The sequence below is a fragment of the Haemaphysalis longicornis genome, unplaced genomic scaffold, assembly GCF_048455015.1.
Source record: "Haemaphysalis longicornis isolate Haplotype H1 unplaced genomic scaffold, Haemaphysalis longicornis Haplotype H1 scaffold_12, whole genome shotgun sequence".
NCBI classification, from domain to species: domain Eukaryota; kingdom Metazoa; phylum Arthropoda; class Arachnida; order Ixodida; family Ixodidae; genus Haemaphysalis; species Haemaphysalis longicornis.
The window spans coordinates 4,030,954-4,050,614 of record NW_027526225.1 but is presented as its reverse complement, the minus strand read 5'-3'; the positions used below and the strand labels follow the sequence as shown (position 1 = coordinate 4,050,614).

At 49.7% G+C, this 19,661-nt stretch overlaps 1 protein-coding gene across 2 annotated transcripts in view; it reads left to right on the top strand.

Moving 5' to 3' along the window:
• The window catches only part of LOC144161839 (uncharacterized), a 66,957-nt gene extending 49,889 nt beyond the window's left edge, over positions 1–17,068 (top strand). For both annotated transcript variants that reach the window (XM_077692429.1, XM_077692428.1), the window contains exon 3: positions 16,133–17,068. In XM_077692429.1, the coding sequence (XP_077548555.1) occupies positions 16,133–16,549 (417 nt within the window). In that variant the 3' untranslated portion in view covers positions 16,550–17,068. The remainder of the gene's footprint in view (positions 1–16,132) is intronic.
• The last annotated feature ends 2,593 nt before the right edge of the window (positions 17,069–19,661 follow it).

Below are 19,661 nucleotides of genomic sequence, written 5' to 3'. Positions count from 1 at the left end.
CAGCAAGTGCGCGAGGCGGCTGTCCAGCTGCGGGGTCTCTTCGTCGACCTCGATTTCCTTGGTGGCTGTTTTCGCGGCCGCGTTCAAGGCTCGCGTCCACTTCTCGATGTCTCCATCCTCCTCTTCCTGGGCCTGTCCGATGATCAGGGCGTCCAGCTCCGTTCTGTATTTATTCCAGTCTGTGATGGCCTGCTTGCGGGTGACCGGTCGACCGGTCGACCGGTGCTGCGACCGGTCGAGAGGACATCGGCCTTCTTCCGAGACGTATCTCGAGCGCGCGGAGGACACTGCTCTAATTTACACCGCTCGAGCAAGGCGTGCGCTTTCGTTCTCGGCCTCTTCGAGGTCCGCTGAGACCCGGCGTAAATCGTGCGCGCGGCGCTGCAACTCGGAAGGCGCGCATGGGAGCCCTTGCCGCACTTTTTTGCGACACTGTCTGTAAGCGAACACCAGAGGGTGTTTTCGCTCTTGTTTCCGGCTGTCAAGGCCAAGCTATGTACGGGCGGCCTGGTCTCAACAGACGGCTCAACCCCAGGCGACACCGGAATGGCTACAAGCTTGGCTGGCCGTTGCTCGACATCGAGTATCTGAGTTGAAGGTGGAACGCTAGCGACTCGCTTTATGGCGTCGTCGTTAAGCTTAGCTGCACCGTGAAAACCCTCCATTGTCTCGACTGCCGGCTCTGCCCCAGCGTAGCTCGGTTCTGAACTCGCGTCCGGAGAAACACCTTTCGTTTCAACGGACTCGTGTTGCCTCCTTTCGCTAACGTCACGGTTTTGGCTTTCCCGCGGAACCTCGTTAGCCTCTGAACTGCGCGCGTTCGGGTCAGTAGCGGTTTTCAAGGCCTCCCGTGAACATGAGCACTCCGAACACGATGCTAAAACATCTCCGCTCACTCACAGAACAGGGAGGGCTCACTGTAGGGTCCTTACACAGTGGACTTACGCTGCCCTCTGTCGTGAACCTCCGGAAATGCACCACCCTCGCTATCTGTCTGAGTCTCGCCATTCCTCTCAGAGGTGGCGACACTAATCTTACTTGAGCCTTTTGCAGCGAGCCCAGCTGATTCTTTCCACGGCAGTTTCTAGAAATTGTACCCCTTTTCGCGTAACAGCTGATCCGACCTGTTCGAGAATAGGTACCTGTATTCCGGAAGAAGTTGTGGGGATACTTCCGCCTGCGTGACAAGTTCACCAAACGGACCTCCGATGCTGACCTTAGCAATCGCAGGCGCACGTTTCCTGCCGCTACGGCCTGCTTCACCCAAACACTCTGTCCCGTCAGCTGATCCGGTTCAACGTACGAAGGGTGGATCATGTCTACCGTCGCCGCGGAGTCGCGAAGAGCTCGGCATGCTTTACCGTTGACCACTAGCTCACGTGCGTACGGCTCCAGAAACTGCCTGCTGTCCTCACTCCGATCTAGCACGTGAAAGACGAGTTTTCCCTTCTTGCAACCCGCGGCGAAATGTCCCGTCTCGCCGCAGTTGTAACACGCAGCCTGTCTGCGCGCTTCAAAAGCTTTCTTTCTGCGCTGCTCCTCAGCGTCTACGCTCTTTTCGTTTTCGCGGCCAGTTTCACTATCCACTAAAACGACTTTGCGAGCTCCACCCTCTTCCTGGGTAGCTCTGCCTTTCGGCCCTGACTTATTAGGCCTCGGCCTGAACTCTTTTTGGCCGTCTTTTGGACCCTGCGCACCTCGACGTGCGACGAACTCGTCGGCTAGCTGAACTGCCTGATCCACAGTATTTACCCCTGGCCTGTCTTGCACCCAAAGTCTCAGGTTTTCTGGTATACGGCGGTAAAACTGCTCCAGACCGAAGCACTCAACTACCTTGTCGTGCTCTCCGAAAGCCTTTGCCTCTTTGAACCACTCTTCCATGTTAGCCCTCAGCTTATAGGCGAACTCCGAGTACGACTCGCCCTTAGCTTTCTCGGCTTCACGGAACTTCTGGCGAAACGCCTCTGCTGACAGCCTGTATTTACGCAGGAGGCTCGACTTGACTTTCTCGTAGTCCTCCGCCTCCTCCTTTGGCAAGCGGGCCATCACGTCGGATGCCTCACCTGGCAAAAGCGTAAGCAGCTTTTGCGGCCATGAGTCTAGGCTAAACTGGGCCCTCTCGCACGTACGCTCGAAGTTGACCAAAAAAAGACCGATGTCTTCTCCTACCTTGTAGGGTCGCATTAGGTCACTCATTCGTAACGTAGGTCGCTCAGTCGCCGCAGTCTGCACGCCATGGCGCGCTGCTGTCACACTCACGCCTAGATCGAGATGCCTCGATCTCTAGACGCTTCATTTCCAGCTCATGCTGTCGCTTTCTTTCCTCCTGCTCGAGTAGGAGTCTCTCGTGCGCTCTTCTCTTTTCCTCCTGTTGTTTTATTTCCTCGCGTTCCTGTTTCTGCCTCTCAAACTACTGTTCTCGCTTTTTCTCCTCGCGTTCCTCACGCTGGCGCTCAGCCTCTGCCTCTGCAGCCTGACGTTTCGCGGTCTCCCTGCCATTGATCCGCTCAATGCATTCCGACAGCTCATCATCAGCCCCAACAGCCAGTATGGTCTGTATCAGCTCTGGTTTTCTCAGCGCGTCCGAAACATCCAAGCGCAACTCTTTTTCAAGCTTTAACAACTGCGGTTTTTTCAACGCCTTCAAATTAATGGTCGGTCTAGAGTACTGCTTTCCCACTGCTCCAAAAATGTTTTGCGCGAATAACCCACGCGACAAAAACTCACGCCCTACCAGCTATCCTCAGAAGCCTGGTAAAACTCGGTGAAGAAAAGTCCCGTACTCACCCTTGACCGCCGGGAATTCTGCAAAGTCCGAAGCCGCCTCGACGTCCGTGGTGTTGGATCTCGCACCGCTGGCTCCAGGTGTTACGAAGTTGCCATCCGACCGCTGCCAACCAGTTGTTGCAAAGTTGTCATCCCACAGCTGACAACCCGTTGTTGCGTACGGGAAGGCCGACCCGACCCGAGCTCCGTCGCCTCCGATGTACGTGTGGTAGCGTGGTTTGAAGCGAGCGGCCAGCCAATGTTGCAGCCGTGAAGAAGTCCAGAAGCTGTAGGCAAAACGTAACTGTTTACTTCATAGCGAGAGGTGAGCCGAAGCCAAAGAACAATGCCCCGTCGGGCGAGGTTACAGTACATGACTCGAGCAGAGTGACAGCATTGATTCACTGCTCAAACAAGAATTAACTATAGCGCTTGGGGGGGGGGGCTATTTATACCCAAAGCGCCAACGGTCAAAACAAGCGTTCCCTCTAGATTGTGCACCCGACACTAACGGCAGAAACATACACAACACTCTTTCCAGAGTTCGTTTATTAGTCGGTAAGCGGAGCACGCGGAGTCCGAGAGAGGGGAGAGAGGTCTCCGCAGCGGACGCGGGGCTTCCGTGTCCTTGGGCAAGTCTCGGCGTGTTGCGTCGGCACGCCACCGAAGCTTAATCACGCCGATAACGAGGCGCCACCGATCCAGGCGTGTGGCGATGCGTTTGAATTGTCGGCTGCAAGCGTGAGTCACCGACAGAATGGCCTGCTTGAATGGCGATGATGATGATTACTATTGGTTTCCCCTTTGTAGCGAGGTGATGACATGTCATCTTACCAAAAAAGACTAATATGCATGTTTGACACTCTTGGTTTAATACTAGCGCTGCCTAGGGCAGGCACAAAAAGCTTATCAGGCACAAAATACCTTTTTTTTCCTGTTACAGGTCTTAACTGTCCTAGGCAATATTCCCCTCTCTGCTTTTCGTCCACCAGCATTCTAATCTTCTTTTCGTCCCCTCGACAACCTTGAAGTTAACTTCCTCTGTGATACCCTTAAATCCTAGGGCTTCTGGAAGCCGAATATTCCCTTCATGTAGATTTGGATGGATACCCTCACATTCTAACACTGTGCCGCATAATTTTTGTTTCTTTTCCGCAGACCACGCATGCCCCATCATTTTGTGAATACTTCCCCACAAAACTCTTAGTTCGCAGGCAACCTGCTCTAGCCTCAAAAAGCAAAGCACTGCCCTGGGAATTATCGTAGAAATTTTCCTTTCTGATCTCAGCCCTGTACATTTCTAACGACGTTTTAGCTTCCATTTTCTCCCTCCATTTATCCGTTTCAATCTGCCTTGCCTCTTTTTTGGTTACCTTGGCTGTTTTGGATTCTCCGCTGTTCTTTCCGTATTTCATCGTTAGCCTTCTAGTCTTTCTTAACCACTGTGTGTCCACGCTTTTCAAGTATAGGTACCTAAAAACCTTAGCTGCCCATTTTCGTTGATCCATTGCTCTCGACCTCATCTCAAAGCATATTTTACTCTGTGCTTCTCTAACTTCAAACGACGCCCCGCCCATATCTCCCTGAACTGCTTTGTTACTTGTTTTTCCATGCGCGCCTAAGGCCAAACGTCCCACCGTTCTCTGGTTTACTTCCAGGCCTGATAGGACGTCTGATTTTAAGCAGAGTACAGCATTCGCAAACGTGAGACCCGGAACCATTACTCCTTTCCACATTCTTCTTACTACTTCATATCTGTTATACCCCCACAGAGTTCTAAGCTTCATTATATCTGCGTTCGCTTTCCCTTAACCTTAAGTTGCACCTCGTGAGTTCTTAAGTAGTTATCCCCTTCGTTTATCCACACTCCCAAATATTTATATTCCTTCACTCTAGGTAATTCGCCTTCCTGGATAGACACTACATCAGTGGTAGCGTCATTGAAAACCATTCCTGATTTTTCTGCACTGAAATCTAACCCGAGGTCGGTGGCTTCCTGGCCGCTAATATTTATTAGCCGCTGCATATCGCTTTGGTTATCAGCTAAAAGAACAATGTCGTCTGCGTATAACATTCCCGGAATATGCTGTTGTACCACTTCGCCTTGCAGCATATGGGTTAGACTAAACCCTACTTGACTTTCTTCCAGTTTCTTTTCTAACCCTGCCATGTAAAGCATGAACAGTATTGGGCTCAAAGGGCATCCCTGTTTCAGTCCCCGATGAAAGGCGCACGTAGTGGAGGCTTCGCCGCACAGCCGAGGAGTGTTGAAGCAAAGCCCAGCGGCGGGCTGAGTCGTAATACCAGATTCACCGATAGAGGGTGCAGCGGTCTCACCTCCGTCGGCCTCTCATCCCAGAAACTGCCCAAGCAACCGCGGACGTCCGTTGGACGTCCGAAATGCAGCCGAACATCCAATGCCCAGCTTGGACGGCCACTGTACGTCCATGTTTGGATGTACAGTTTCGGACGCACAGGGGACATCCAGACACGGATGTACAAGTCCGAATGACCTCCTCCAATGGACGTACAAAGTTACTACGAAGCATCAAATACCGGCTTAAACTGAATGTAAAAGCAAAAACGAAAAAGCTACTTTGCTTTTCAATTAAAAAGATTTCGTACGTCAACACCCTGACTTGTATATTGCAAGTTTCATCTGCACATTTCTGTAATCAAGACATTTTTTTTTACTTTTTTGAAGCAACTCACAGTCTCCACCGGTTATCTGTTTGGAAAAGGATATATAAGAATGGAGAACAGCTAACGAATCATGTGAAGCAAGTTCACTGTGTTCATGTATGCCTGTCTGCCCGGTAGTGTGTTGGCCTCGTGCACTGCAGTATTCATTGTAGGAACTTCTCGTTATGCGATTCTGGAAATTTTTACTGAACATCCAAAATACATGCGATTTCGGACTTCCGACGGGATGTATGGAAGTTTTAAATCCGGACGTCCCTCGCACGTACATGGTACGTCCATCGGCGCTAAAACAGGCGTCATACGGACGTCCGCTGGAGCCGGAATGGACGTACGGTGGCCTGCCGACGGACGTCCGGTGGTTGCTTGGGTGGCTCCCAGACCCACCGATAGAGGGTGCAGTCAGTGGCGTAGACTTCTTATTTTTCCGGGGGGGGCAGACCTTGAGTGCGCCTCGAAGCGGCGAAGGGAGGGGGGGGAGGAAGCGGTGGGGGAGGGGGTCCCTGTGAGATGACGCGTCATCACCCCGATACAAAGAGGCTACCACTAATCATCATCATCATCATCATCATGATAAGGGGACCTGCAGCATTGAGGGCCTTTTACATTGTGTCGGCTAACTACGAGGTGTCCCCAAATAAGACGTCCCGCAAATCTATGAAACGTGAACTTCAGCAGTTTGACGCATCCAGTAGAAATTTCTTTGAATGCGTGTTTTACTGGTCACATTTATTCAAAAATATTGCATGACTGGACCATCAGCACAAAAAAACAAGCCGATTTGTTTTTCTTTTAATGGGCAGTTCGGGGGTAAAAAGAAAGGGACACGAGAAAGGGACACGACAGGGGCGCTACGTGCTGCTATGTTCATTTAAGAGCCCCTGAAACGGGTCTGACTTTGACCACTCATTTTTGTATCCGTGTGTGTGTTGTGCCAAAGCGCCCGACACAAATTCGCTGCTCCTGGCGACGTGCCGATGGCGGGGTTGATTCGCGCCTAGGTCAAACCGCCCGCGTCGGACGTGCCGCGACTTGGCGGGAAAGGCGCCGCCGAGTCTGCTCTCGCTTTTCCATCCGCGACGGCTGGACCAAATCATGCCTGGGACGAACTAATCCCCGCAGAAACGCAGCAAGCCGCCGCAGAGTCGCCTTCCCTTTCCCGGTCATGGCGGCTCGGCTGACGCAATCGCTTCGCCTCCATTCGACAGATTCATAATGCGGCCAGTGATAGCTCCGACTAGAGGCATTGGAACTGCACGCGGCTGCAACGGAACCCTGGGGGTATAAAACCAGCCCGGAAGCAGCGGTGGTGCGGCGGCATCTCATCGAAGGCCCTTAGTTGAAAAGTGCTATCGCGCTTGTCTTAGCCATGTTACGCTCTTGCTACCTTTGTATATAATGTATATAAATGCTGCTTCAAATAACCGTTAGCTAGGCTACTTCGTCGCTATGGTCTGCGCCGCGTCGATAACGGACTGGGCAGGGCAACGTCGCAACAGTAGTGACTGAGCTGGGATGGCCCAGTCCCAACAGTGTATATGTATGTGTTTTGGAGGCTTGGAGCGGGTATCACTCGCGTCGACGGCCGCAGTGCACCCAGTTGGTGCCGGTGCTTGGCAGCCGTTACAGCCCTGTCCAACTGCTCTGGCGTGCTTTGTGACCTCGAAAACAAAGTTTGCAGACAGGCTTTTCGGAGGCGTGATAGCTTCCACTGACGTCACTGTATTCTCGTGTTGGTGCGTTCGGGCCCTATCACGAGGCCTTCCACAGAGCGACCTTAAACTCGGCACAAGTTGCTAGCGAGCAGTGGTCGCCCCGCCAGTAAACAGCATATGAAGGTAGGGAAAGAACAACCACCGAAATTCACCGTCGTCGTCAGCTTCATCATTACACGGTGGCATAAATGAGAAGCAGCGCATCGGGTTGCCATTCGAAAGCAAAACACTCCTCCAGCAGCAAGATGCCCTGGTGTTCGACAAAATATGCGGGGCGAAACAAGGCGTCACACGCGTTCGACTGGTCATTATGATGTCCGATTAACAACCCACAACCTGCATGGTGGGGTTATATGCTCACTGGTAAATGGACACCACGAGGACATAGTCCTACCAAACCTGAGCAAAAAGTTTCAAAACTGGAGCCTAATAAAACCATGTGGTTGACACAAACCATGCAGTCAATTTGACGTGAATCACGTAAACCTTTCACACACCGGCAAAGGGCACTCCCCAAGGCTCGGTTGTCTCACCCCTACTTTTCAATATAGCGCTCATGGGACTCCCGACAGTACTTGAACAAATCCCCCACGTGTCGCACGCCTTATATGCAGACGACCTCACCATATGGTCCAACACAGGCTCCCCCGGACAACAGCAAGACAGTCTTCAACAGGCAGTCGACACTACGCTCCAATATCTCCAAACCTGTGGTCTCTGCTGCGCCCCATCAAAATCCGCCTTACTCGTCCTCCGAGCACGAACCCGGGGCCACCCACCAAACCCTACCCCCGACCCCTCACTCATTCTTAACAGGCAAGCAATCCCCACCGTCAAGACCCTCCGCATCCTAGGAGTCCACCGGGGCCGCGTACCTCCCCAAACTTATACAGACAGTCTCCCAACTTACACACCTAATTCAACGAATATGCTCTCGCCGACACGGACTCAAGGAAACAGATAACTGCCGCATCATTCAAGCAATGCTGATCAGCCGCATCACCTACGGGGCACCCTATCTTACCTTAAAACCACAAGAACATGCAAAGATTGATGTCCTAATACGCAAATCTTATAAGACAGCCCTCAGCCTGCCTACCTTCACTTCTACCGACCACTTATTGAAACTGGGTCTACATAACACCCTCTCGGAAATTATTGAGGCCCATCTCCAAAACCAACTACAGCACCTACAACTCACACCCGCCGGTCGTCATCTGCTCAAAACGCTAGGCCGGAAGGTGGTACAAACTCCGGACTCGCCACAGCGCATACCTCCATCAATGCGACGCAACATCCATGTCCTCCCCATTCCGCGTCATATGCACCCTACATACAACGCCGGCCATCGTCAGCATCGTACACGCCTCCTCATCAGAAAATACGGCAGCGACCCGACCACCCTCTATACGGACGCCTCTCCCTATCCTCAACGACCAGCTCACGTCGCCACTGTTGCCCGCTTCGACAATGCCTTCCTCACCTCGGCAACTGTCTGCACAGCGTCTACTACCACGGCCGAAGAAGCAGCCATTGCCCTCGCAATGACCCAAGCCATGAGTCCCAGCATAACGATACTGTCTGATTCACAAGCTGCCTGCCGTCGTTTTGCACTCCGACGAGTCTCGGCTCTTACCCTGGCCATCCTTTCTTAATGCCCCACCCTCCCTCATGCCCGCATAGTGTGGACACCCAGCCACACTTCCCTCCCTGGGAACGAGGTGGCACACGCCACCGCCCGAGCTCTCCTTCACCGGGCATTCCCAGAAGAAGGCAACAATGCAGCCAGTATTACAAACTCCCTTGCGCCCCTCTCCCAAACATACACCGACATCCTCTACCACTACAGAGCAACCCGACGCACCTATCTCCCTCCCCACCCTTCCCTTTCTACCGCTGACGCCTGCATTTGGCGCCGACTTCAAACCAACACTTATTACAATCACCTCCATCTCCACCACATATCCCCTACTAACTACCCACTCAACTGCCCCCAATGCGATGAGCCTAACACCACAGCTCATCTCGTCTGGACGTGCCCCAGCAACCCTCCACCACCCAGATCCCCTACCCTTGAGCAGTGGGAGTGCGCGTTGCAGAGCTGCCAGCTCGAAGACCAGGAGGCCCTGCATCTCTCGGGTGAGGATGGCAGCCGCGGCACGCGGCCTACCGGAATAGGATGGCCGCCCACAGCTCCTAACTCTTTTTCTCCCCTACCCCGTCCCTGCTTTTCAATAAACTTTTTCTCTCTCTCTCTCTCACGTAAACTAACAGCGACTGTTTAAATTAGCGGTTCCGCTCACGAAACGACTCCAGAGCATGACATGCATCTATGGAAACTGCTTAAGACCGGAAAAAAGCGACTTCAGTGCGCGTAGTGGATGCATTGTGAGCAGCCCCCACCCCTTCCCCTAAAACAATTTGAATGAAGCAAGCCGAACGAAGCAGCTACGCGGTCCCAGGCCGCGAATTTGTAAACAAAGATAACTGCTCCAATCAACAGGTGCCGTAGAAACAGAGCAACTATGGCCACGCTTCCAACCGGGACCTAACCCCCTCGTTTTTCCCTTTTCACCGCGACCCCTTAGCGAGCGACCATCGAAAAACGCTAACAGCACCAAACAAGGACAGGCAAAGGAGGGAGGTGCAGTTTTCGTTGCCTGATTTTACCATCCTTGAGAGTTAAGCAGCACAGCGCCACCGGAATGTCTGAAACTCGTACACGTGCGTCCAGACTTGACTTTGTGATAGAACTTGTTTGCACTGCTGTACTCGCGAGTGCAAGCATGAGTTCTGTACTCACGAGTAGTGGACTTACCCCTGTACTCAATCGTCATCATACTCACTTTTTTAATCTGGGTGTGTACTCACTCATCATCGTACTCACTCGTGAGATTGAGTACGAATGAGTACAAATGAGTGTACTCACGAGTGAGTGCGCCGACCTATGCTCCCGACAAAATGTCGCTTTGCTGGCGTGCTGCTGAAGCCAAGCTATGGTGGCTAGAAGGACCACCCTTCTAGCCACCATAGCCAACCGCAGGGCTACATTGTTGTCAACAATTCCACACACTGAGCACGTCTAACTCGCCGTGAAGAAAAGCGACACGGCCCTGCGTTTCCCCCTGCCCATCGGGGGACGGAAATATCTTTCAAGATCCCAACCCCTATTGTAAACAATAGTTGGCAGACAGGACGGCCAACAGTCCGATGTCGACGGGCGCAGAGCCGAGCCAAGCCCTTAAAAAAAATCCTCAGCCGGGGCCGGGGGGGGCTCTGCCCCCCCGTAAAGCTGTCCGGAGGGGGCATGAGCCCCACTGCCCCCCCGTAGTTGGCGCTTCTGGGTGCAGTGGTCCCGCAGGGGCGGCTTCCTCTCCCTTACGCTAGAGGAAAGAGAGGGGAGGGAGCCTCCCACCGCTTGCGTTTTGCTGCCAATGCCTTTGAGCGAACCGACCGTAGAATTTGCGCTGCGATAGCTCTGCTGTTCTCGGCCGAGCGCCCGTTGGCGTTCGAGCCGACACAAAACCACAACTCGCTGTTTCAGCAGATTTCACACTGGGTGGAACTGGGTTTAATTTTTCTTTGCATTTTATTTCTGAAGCTCGCGGTGCACTACCTTTTCTTACATTTTTTTTTTATTTGTGAGGCACGTGCTGTGAAACGCGCCAGCCAGTTGAGATTTAAGAGCCAGAATTTTTGCGCCGCATTTCTGGCCTGGTGTTTTTCGCGGTAAAAACAAGTTTTCAAGCGGCAGTATTCTCCATCTGTGATTCCATTATTGCATACGCATGCACACTCGGCCTTAATTGGATACCTCAGTTATGGTTTGCGCCCCTTGGGATGTCCGAGATTTATTTATTTATTTATTTATTTATTTATTTATTTTCAAATACCCTCAAGGTCACTGGGGATATTACAGAGGGGAGTGGGGAAAATTGTACAATAAACAAGTAGCACAGCATATGATGCGGACATAAGACCATGTCCAAAACAATCAAGAAAATATTACCGTTTTAAACATGAAAATCAGACCTATGAAACATCAGAAAAATGCGCAAGAAGGGCAGCTTTGAATAGCTTGTTATCATGTATTGACACTAGCGGTTCAGGAAGGCGATTCCATTCACTCACCGTGCGGGGTAAAAATGAATGATAAAATGCGTTTGTTTTGCAGGAGAACGGCGCAACTTTGTAGCGATGATCGACGCGGCGTGATATGTAAGACGGGGCAGATAAAAGAAAATCGCGAAGATGCGCGTGGAAATAAATTTTGTGAAACAAAGATAATCGAAGCATCTTGCGGCGCAACGACAGGTTAGGCAGAAACAATATTGATTTCATAGAAGACACACTAGCAGTGCGATGATAGTTCGACAGTATGAAACGAGCCGAGCGGTTCTGGATTGCTTCTGCCCTGGTAACTAGAAATTCGTGGGCTGGGTCCCATATTGAGGCCGCATACTCTAGCTTTGGGCGAATAAGTGTTTTATAGAGTTGTAGCTTTAGGCTTGAAGAAATTGACGAAAAGTTGCGCTTCAAGTACCCTAATAAGCGGTTAGCATTGTTTGATACATACGTAACGTGTGGATCCCATGAAAGATTATTTGAAATATCGACTCCTAGGTACTTGTAAGAGCTTACGACGTCAAGAGTATGTTTCTGTAGGGTATAGGTTGAGGAAGGTGCATTGGTGCGTGATACATGCATTACTTTGCATTTATTAATGTTCAATGTCATCACACATTCGCTGCACCATGAAGATACAGCGTTTAGGTCTGACTGAAGTGCTAGATAATCGTTAGCGTTTCTTATTTCACGATAAATGACACAGTCATCAGCGAAGAGGTTAATAGAAGAATGCACACGAGATGGGAGGTCGTTAATATAAATTAGGAAAAGGAGCGGACCAAGGACCAACCCCTGTGGAACTCCCGAAAGAACTGGGGACAAAGAAGAGTCGAAATGATTAACGGTTACAAATTGAAAGCGGTTAGTAAGAAAACAACGCAACCAGGCAAGTACACTAGTATCAAGGTTTAGCTTACTTAACTTCAGAAGCAAAAGCTTATGTGATACCTTGTCGAACGCTTTGCTGAAGTCAAGAAATATGCAGTCAACTGCAGCGCCACGATCAAGAATGCTATGGAGGGAATGAGTAAAGCATGCTAGCTGAGTTTCGCACGAATAATGTTTGCGGAAGCCATGTTGTGATCTGTGGAAAAAGGAATGACCGTCCAAGTGTGCCGCAATTTGAGATGATATAATGTGTTCAAGGATTTTACATGAGATGCAAGTTAGAGAAATAGGTTGGTAGTTATTGATGTGTTGCTTAGAACCGGATTTATGAACCGGAATCGCCTTTCCGATTTTCCAATCTCTTGGAAGAATGCCACGTTCGAGAGATTGTTGAAAAATTTTAGTCAAGATAATTGATGAACACATTTTGGTGTTTTTGAGAAACTTTGAATTGATATTATCGACACCGGAAGCAGAAGACAGCTTTAAGGTATCAATCACTCTAGAAACACCAACTGGGTCAATAACAATAGGAGGCATTGAACAAAACTTAGAATCACTAACATTTGCATCAGCAGAACAATCGCTAACTGAGAAGGATTTCGAAAAAAATCATTAAAAGCAGAACAACAGTCAGAAGCAGGCAAGGTGTCGCCATCAACAGGACTGATAGTGATATCGTCCTCCTTTTCCCCTCCCATAACACGCCAAAATTGGCGCGGATTAGTACGGAGCATCGACGGTAATGTTCGTTTAAAGAAGAAATCTTTAGCTTCATGCACAACACGAATGTAATTCGAGTTGGCGCGGCGATAAGCTCGCCATCGTTCCGGCTGGTGTGTACGCTTGGCAACGCGAAACATTCGTTTTTTCTTGTTGGCGAGTTTAGATAGTGTCCTATTGTACCAGGGTGCTCGATTATTTTTTATCGTGCGCATGGGAACATACTTATCTGTTAATTGACGTACTTTTGCTTTGAAATTATTCCAATGTTCCTCTACAGAGTGATTTGTGAAATGTTCCAAGAATTCGTCAACGACGAACGATAATTCCGCGTTAATCGAGTCGTAGTCTGCTTTTGCGTAATCACGGATGTACTTTACACGCTTTTTTAAGCGTGACACTGGAAAAGTTAAACTAAACTGGATCAGTGAGTGATCACTGATTCGCGGTAAAACTGACATAGAGGTGACCGCGTCAGGAGACGATGTCAGAACAAGATCGAGAGTGTTAGCGGAATGTGCAGTACACCTGGTGGGTTGAGTGACCATTTGAGTGAAGTGGAATTCAGAACAAAAATCAACAAATAGCTGTGGTTCGGAAGCTCTAATGTCGGAAACGGGGCCATCAACCGTCCAAGTTATGCTGGGATAGTTGAAGTCGCCTAAGAGAAAAATCGGTGACTTAGGGAAGCGGACGGAAATGAGGTTTACAACATCATGAAGGTTGTTAACAAAGGAATGGTCACTGGATGGGGCTCTATAGCACGCTCCGATTACGATTTTACGATCCTTGAGCGCCAATGTTACCCATGTGATATCAATATTGCTGAGTACCTGAACCGATGATGATGCTATACTTGAGTCGACTGCTATTAGAACACCGCCTCCCGATCTAACGTCTCGGTCACAGCGGTAAAACTTATATTTCTTCTTACATTCAAGAATTTCGCTGTCCCTTATTTTATTAGATAACCATGTTTCCGTTAATACAATAACATATGCTGAGCACGAATCAATTACTGCGCTTAGGGATTCCCGATTTTTTAACACACTACGAATGTTTGTGAACACAACCGATAGTTCGACGTCTGCACCACTACCCCCCTGCCTGGCCTATGTTGAAGATTGAGACGTGTTGGGAGGATGAAAAGATGGTTCTTCAGCACCAGTTCCGGAAGGATGAAAAGATGGTTCTTCAGCACCAGTTCCGGACTCAATTTCGCAGACACTGTCAGATGCTGGCAGGTACATATAAGATTTCTTTTTGATTATTAGTTTGTTATAACGCACAGAAAATTGTTCACCGCTAGCTTTCCCGAACTCGATAAGTTTCTTGCGTGCAGTGCGAGTAGAAATGCAGAAGTCCTCGCTTACAGTGATACCTGCTGTTTTCAGTTGAGATTTCGAGACAAAAATTTCGCTTTTTACTTTAGAACTGTTGAACTTTGCTATTATTGGACGGCATCAATTTGGAAAAAACTTTCCTAGCCTGTGGGCACGAGATATGGCTTCGTTCGACAGTTCGATTTTGAGCGCAGAGGAAATTATGTCGCGAACTTTCTTCTCAGAAGCAGCCCACGTTTCCTTCTGCTCGTCAGCGAACCCATAAAATATCAAGTTATCGCGCCTTGATCTATCTTCAAATTCATCCAAACGGTTATGAATGCCGGTGGTTTCTTTATCTATATATACAACTTCAGTTACCGCACGTGCGATTTCAATCTCGGCACAGTTTTCAGAAGCTGCCAGTTTTTCTTCAACAGCTGACAACCTGTCATTTATATCGGCCATCTGCTTCTGTAGATTTACCTGAATTTCTTTCACTGCATTAAGTTCTGAGAGTACTTCCTCGTGATTTTGGTCTATTTTAACATTAATAGATTTCATCAAAGAAAGAAGCTCATTTGAGCCCTTATCCTCCTTCTGAGGCCCGGGGTTCATTTCTACATCCCCCCCCCCCCCAACAACAAAAGCCTCGTGACATGCACACAGTCACAAACAATGCTAAACACTGTGGTGGGGCAGGAAAAGAGCAGCAAGCAAGTATTGCTGGATCGCTTACAATGCAGGGCAGGGCTGGGACTGACCTGCATCGAGAGGCAAAACAAGTTTTGGCAGGTCCGCATGGCTGCTGCTCTCTCCTGCCCACTGACGAAGAACGATGAAGGTCCGCTTTTTATAGGCGACATATCTGGTGATGTCAAAGACGATGCCGATGTTGGAACCACTGGGGACGAGGCAAAATTCCAAGGGCTTTCGGTCGATGTGGCTGGGCAACGTTGTTCCGGCTGCACCGCTAGACTGCGCACGCTCGAACGGCACCAAGGGTCTGATGACGCGACATGCAGTGGCGGTGGTTCACCGGCGACGCACATCGATAACACCTGCATCGAGAGGCAAAACAAGTTTTGGCAGGTCCGCATGGCTGCTGCTCTCTCCTGCCCACTCACACGCACTTTATTCCAAAATCCACACGCACTTTATTCCAAAGCATTGTCCGAAAACAGTCGCCGACACTTCTGCCAGCTCAATTAGACAACGCAGCGGTTGCAAGTATCAGTCATCTCAACTGTCCCGAGTGGCACAAGTGTCTTTTTTTCAGCGCTTCTGTTGCGACGCACTACACCACGAAACTTATGCTCTAGTTAGGTCAAGAAAGCCCCACAAAATGTGCCACCCAAGTTAGCATTGTTGCACTATAACACAGGTCATTGGCTGTTGAGATCCATTTTCCAAACGACCGCGCATCAATGCGGCTCTCTTTTTCAAGCGAAGCTTCTTGTGCCGCCTCACTGATGGCGACGTTGTCCTCAAAAGCTCTGAAGGGAAGCCGAATTTCTCAAACGATGATGTTTAGTGGGTGAAGTAAAAGAAGGTAAACGAAAAGCTTCCTCTGGTTCAAAGCCAACGTCTTCAAAGTCCAAAGTCGAAATTGCTACGCCCAAAACGCGTCGCAGAAAAGCCAACTCACGCCATGGATTTCCCTAAGGGCACATCAAGCGCCTCAGAAAAAAAAACGCTACCTGGGTTTCTCATGTAATGAAGCCGACGTCTACCTGATGGGTACGGATTTCTGGGCTAGTTTTACTACCTGATGGGGCCATTCTGACACAGTCAAAGGGATTTTGGACTTTTACTCAGGTTGTAAGGAGATAGCTTGGCGTTTTAACCGCATTTCTCTTTAAAAACTGGCTTTGATTTTTTTTTCTACAGGTCGACACGAGAGAGGGCAAGCGCATCGTCTGCTCCGGCTACGGACTGGCGGTTGACAATGCCACGCCCGTGATGACCAAGTGCCTCATCATCGAAGACCGCCACGACCAAGAGACGCTGCAGGTGATCATCAAGGGCCGCTCCATGCCACACATCCTCGAGCTTGCCGAAACGCCGACCACCGTTGCCGAGCTGACCGACCTCCTGTCGGTCCTTCACGACATCCCCGTGTGCCGCGGGGGCCCCGAGATCACGGACCAGGGTCGCCCGGAGAACGCCTACCCCGACCCCGAGGGACGTTGGCGACACACGAGCTGCGAGCTCTACGGGGTCTCCATGGACCAGTGTCCCTTCTGCGCTTCCATGGAGTGGGAGGCGCGGCCGCGGAGGAGGGTGCGCATCCGTCGTGCCAGTTAGACGCTCGCCGGAAGTGTGGAGAGATCAACAGGTCGCTACACTGTAAAATGACTTACACCCTTCTTGTCTACGAGTAACACCCTATCAGAAAAGCAAGAAAAACACCCTTTCAATGGGTGCAATTAAGCACCCTTTAAAAAAGTGCACTCTCGCGTTTTTACTCCGGGGTGAAACGGGGTTACAAATAATGAAACACTCTTTCAAAGGTGCTTTTCTCTTTTTTGCTCTGGTGTGAGGGTGTCAGTTATAGACTCTGAAAATGACTCCCTTAAGGGTGTAAACCATTCTACAGTGTAGTGTGCTGTGATGTTCCTGTCGGACAGTCTGGAGACATGGGAGTTGCACAGCAAGCTTCGAAGGGCGACTGAACTGGGCGGTTGGCCAATGGGGTTGGATGAAGAGGGCAGGGAGATTCCTCTGCTAGCATGAGTTCCTCACAGAGCGCGAAACAGCTGGGTTGGTGAGAAACTAAAGCTTCAGTCACTGCCACTGTGGTATGAAGATCTCAACACCACCTGTGATGGCTTCTTGAAATAAAAAAAGACTTGCATTCCTCACTTATGTCGCCGAATTTCTAACTGTCTTTGTAGACACAAGCTAACAACGCTATGTATCATTTTCAAACTTCTTGTATTAAGTTTCTAACGGCAAGTTTCACTGGTCACATCGGAGCACTTTTTTTTTGCTCCAAAAAGAAAAGTTTGACATAGAGCATGCTCCAAAGAGAAACTTTTCATACAGAGCAGGTTTTCTTGCTCCCGAAAGAAAAAAAACGGCCACCTTCGCAATTGAGATACGAAAGCTGAGGAAACAGGGAATTTAGTGGTCTTTTCTTGCTTTAACTTGGCTTTTCTTAGGTCGGTCCATCTTATTAGTGGATTGGACACTAATGCCGCCGAGGGCATGCTCAACTAGAACACCTGCACGCATTCACTTGGCGCAGCGAGTCCCCGACACGCGCCTTGCCACCCCAACGTCTGCGTCGCGACACGCACTCCCCACACCTGCTCGCCGCCTCTTGCCTTTTCGCCACTTCCCCGCGCACGCTGCGCGAAGTTTTGAGCGACGCCAGGCATGGACTGTAACTCAAGCTCAAACAGCTTCGCTGTTAAAATTCATGCTTACAACCTCCTGAGATTGTGAAGGTGCAAGCCTATAAGTTGGACCTTTTGTTGATGTGCTGTTGAATTTTCTGTTGAACTTTTTGGCTGCACCCATCAGCACTTGACCGGCCCCCTGGCCAGCCCCGTCCGAAGCTCGCTCCGCTCGCTATCATCGAGGACATCCTGGTCACCCTTGTCGGTACCTTCACCCGTCAAGACGGCTCAAGGTATTGCACGTGTGGCAGCGGTTCACCCTCCTTTGACAAAGCTGTTTTCCTTTCCCAACACGCACACTCCCCCGACACTCATCTCGCACTGCGTTTTCCCTTTCCTCGCACGCGACCCTGGGCTCCCCGGCTCGCGCGTTTTTCTTGTGCGCCATCCCGGCCGGGCTCACGCTCCTCCTCTCACTCAACTTCAGCTTTTTTGACAGTTATGTGTACCTCACGATGATCTTTCGTACCACACGCATTTTACGAAACGTAGACATCTAGGGCTCTCGCCTTACAATCTAATATGGATGTGGAATAGAACCTGCTCAAAGGTAAACCGTGAAATCTGCCGTAATTATAGTTGCTTGATTAGTGATGCAAGAAATGTCAAGCTCTATCTAAAGCCAGAATTCAATAGAGAGACTAGTTGTCATCGATACAATTGGCACTATGCCGCAAGCACGCTACATTTTCAAAGCATAATTGAAGAGTTAACCAATTTTTTTAATGAAGTGCCAGCAAAAATGAGCACCAGTATTTTAAGGCACTGTGCTCCATATCTTTTTTCCCCTGCTGCAGAATACTTGTCAAAACGTACCGAAATGCTACCAGGGAGCAGATCCTCCCCGGTAGCCTATAGCTAGTTGGTACATCAAACCGTTGTTCTGAAGGTCGTGGTCTCGGGCACCACCCGGGGAGCATGTTTTCTGCTATTTCATTCATTTCAAAAATTCAACGAACTTAAACACGAAGAGTAAATGAATTCTTTCCCCTTTGCCTTCATTGGCGTTCCTGGCTCCTGGCCCTTATTTCTGTGTACCTTTCTACGTACACTTAAAAACATTCGCGATTCTTTGGCTTCTACGCAAATGCACACCCTTCCATTAGATCTAGCAGATATATGTGGTTTACAACCGCGTCAAAAAATGAGTACATATTAGCTTGACTGTATACTTTTATGAATGCTTGCTGGCTAGCACTTGAATCTGGAACCACGCAAGACCTTACGTTCACAAAGCACCCCAGTTCAGCGCCATCAGAGATGAAATCCGGAAAATAGCGAATCCATCAACTGCTCCACAGCTGTGCATATCGAAGTGCCCTGTCGACCCTACCCCAGACGTGGCTTATCATGTATTAACTGTAAATCATACCTTGAGCTAGACACGGCATCGGGGGTCACACACGACAGCTTCAGTAAATTTCCATCTATCCATGGACACAGCTTGATACATCTGTTTCACACTACATTTATCGAAGTACAACAATGGATGACTCAGCTTAGACCGAGGGAATGTCTGGGAACAAGACATAGAAAGTCGAAAACTAAGACTTTATCATCGTTGCGAGGTGATTGTTATGCAGTGCCCTGCAGTCAATGATATATGTAGCATTATGCCTCGGAAGCGAGGAATTAGGGACTGAACAAGAGCGGAAATGCAGGCAGCTGCATGTCCTTCGTTGAAGGGTGAGGATGATGATGATGATGATATTACCTTGTGAATGGCGTATACCCAACCAGGAAATTGACCAATCATTAGTCGTTGGAAAAGAAGTGCTCTTAACTGTTTGTTGCCCACACCAAGCCGAAAGGCCTCTCTGAATGGTATCCACCACTTGGTCTTCCATCAGCTGAACTCGTTATTCTGCCCGAATATTTTTCCTCTGCAAACGGTTAATTCGCTGCTCCACTCAGTGCTTCATTCCCTCACCACCGCGATCACCCAAAGTGGCAGGGCATTGGGCAGCTACTGCTCAAGTTCACATCTCAGCTCGCACCCAGCACACTACTTCCAT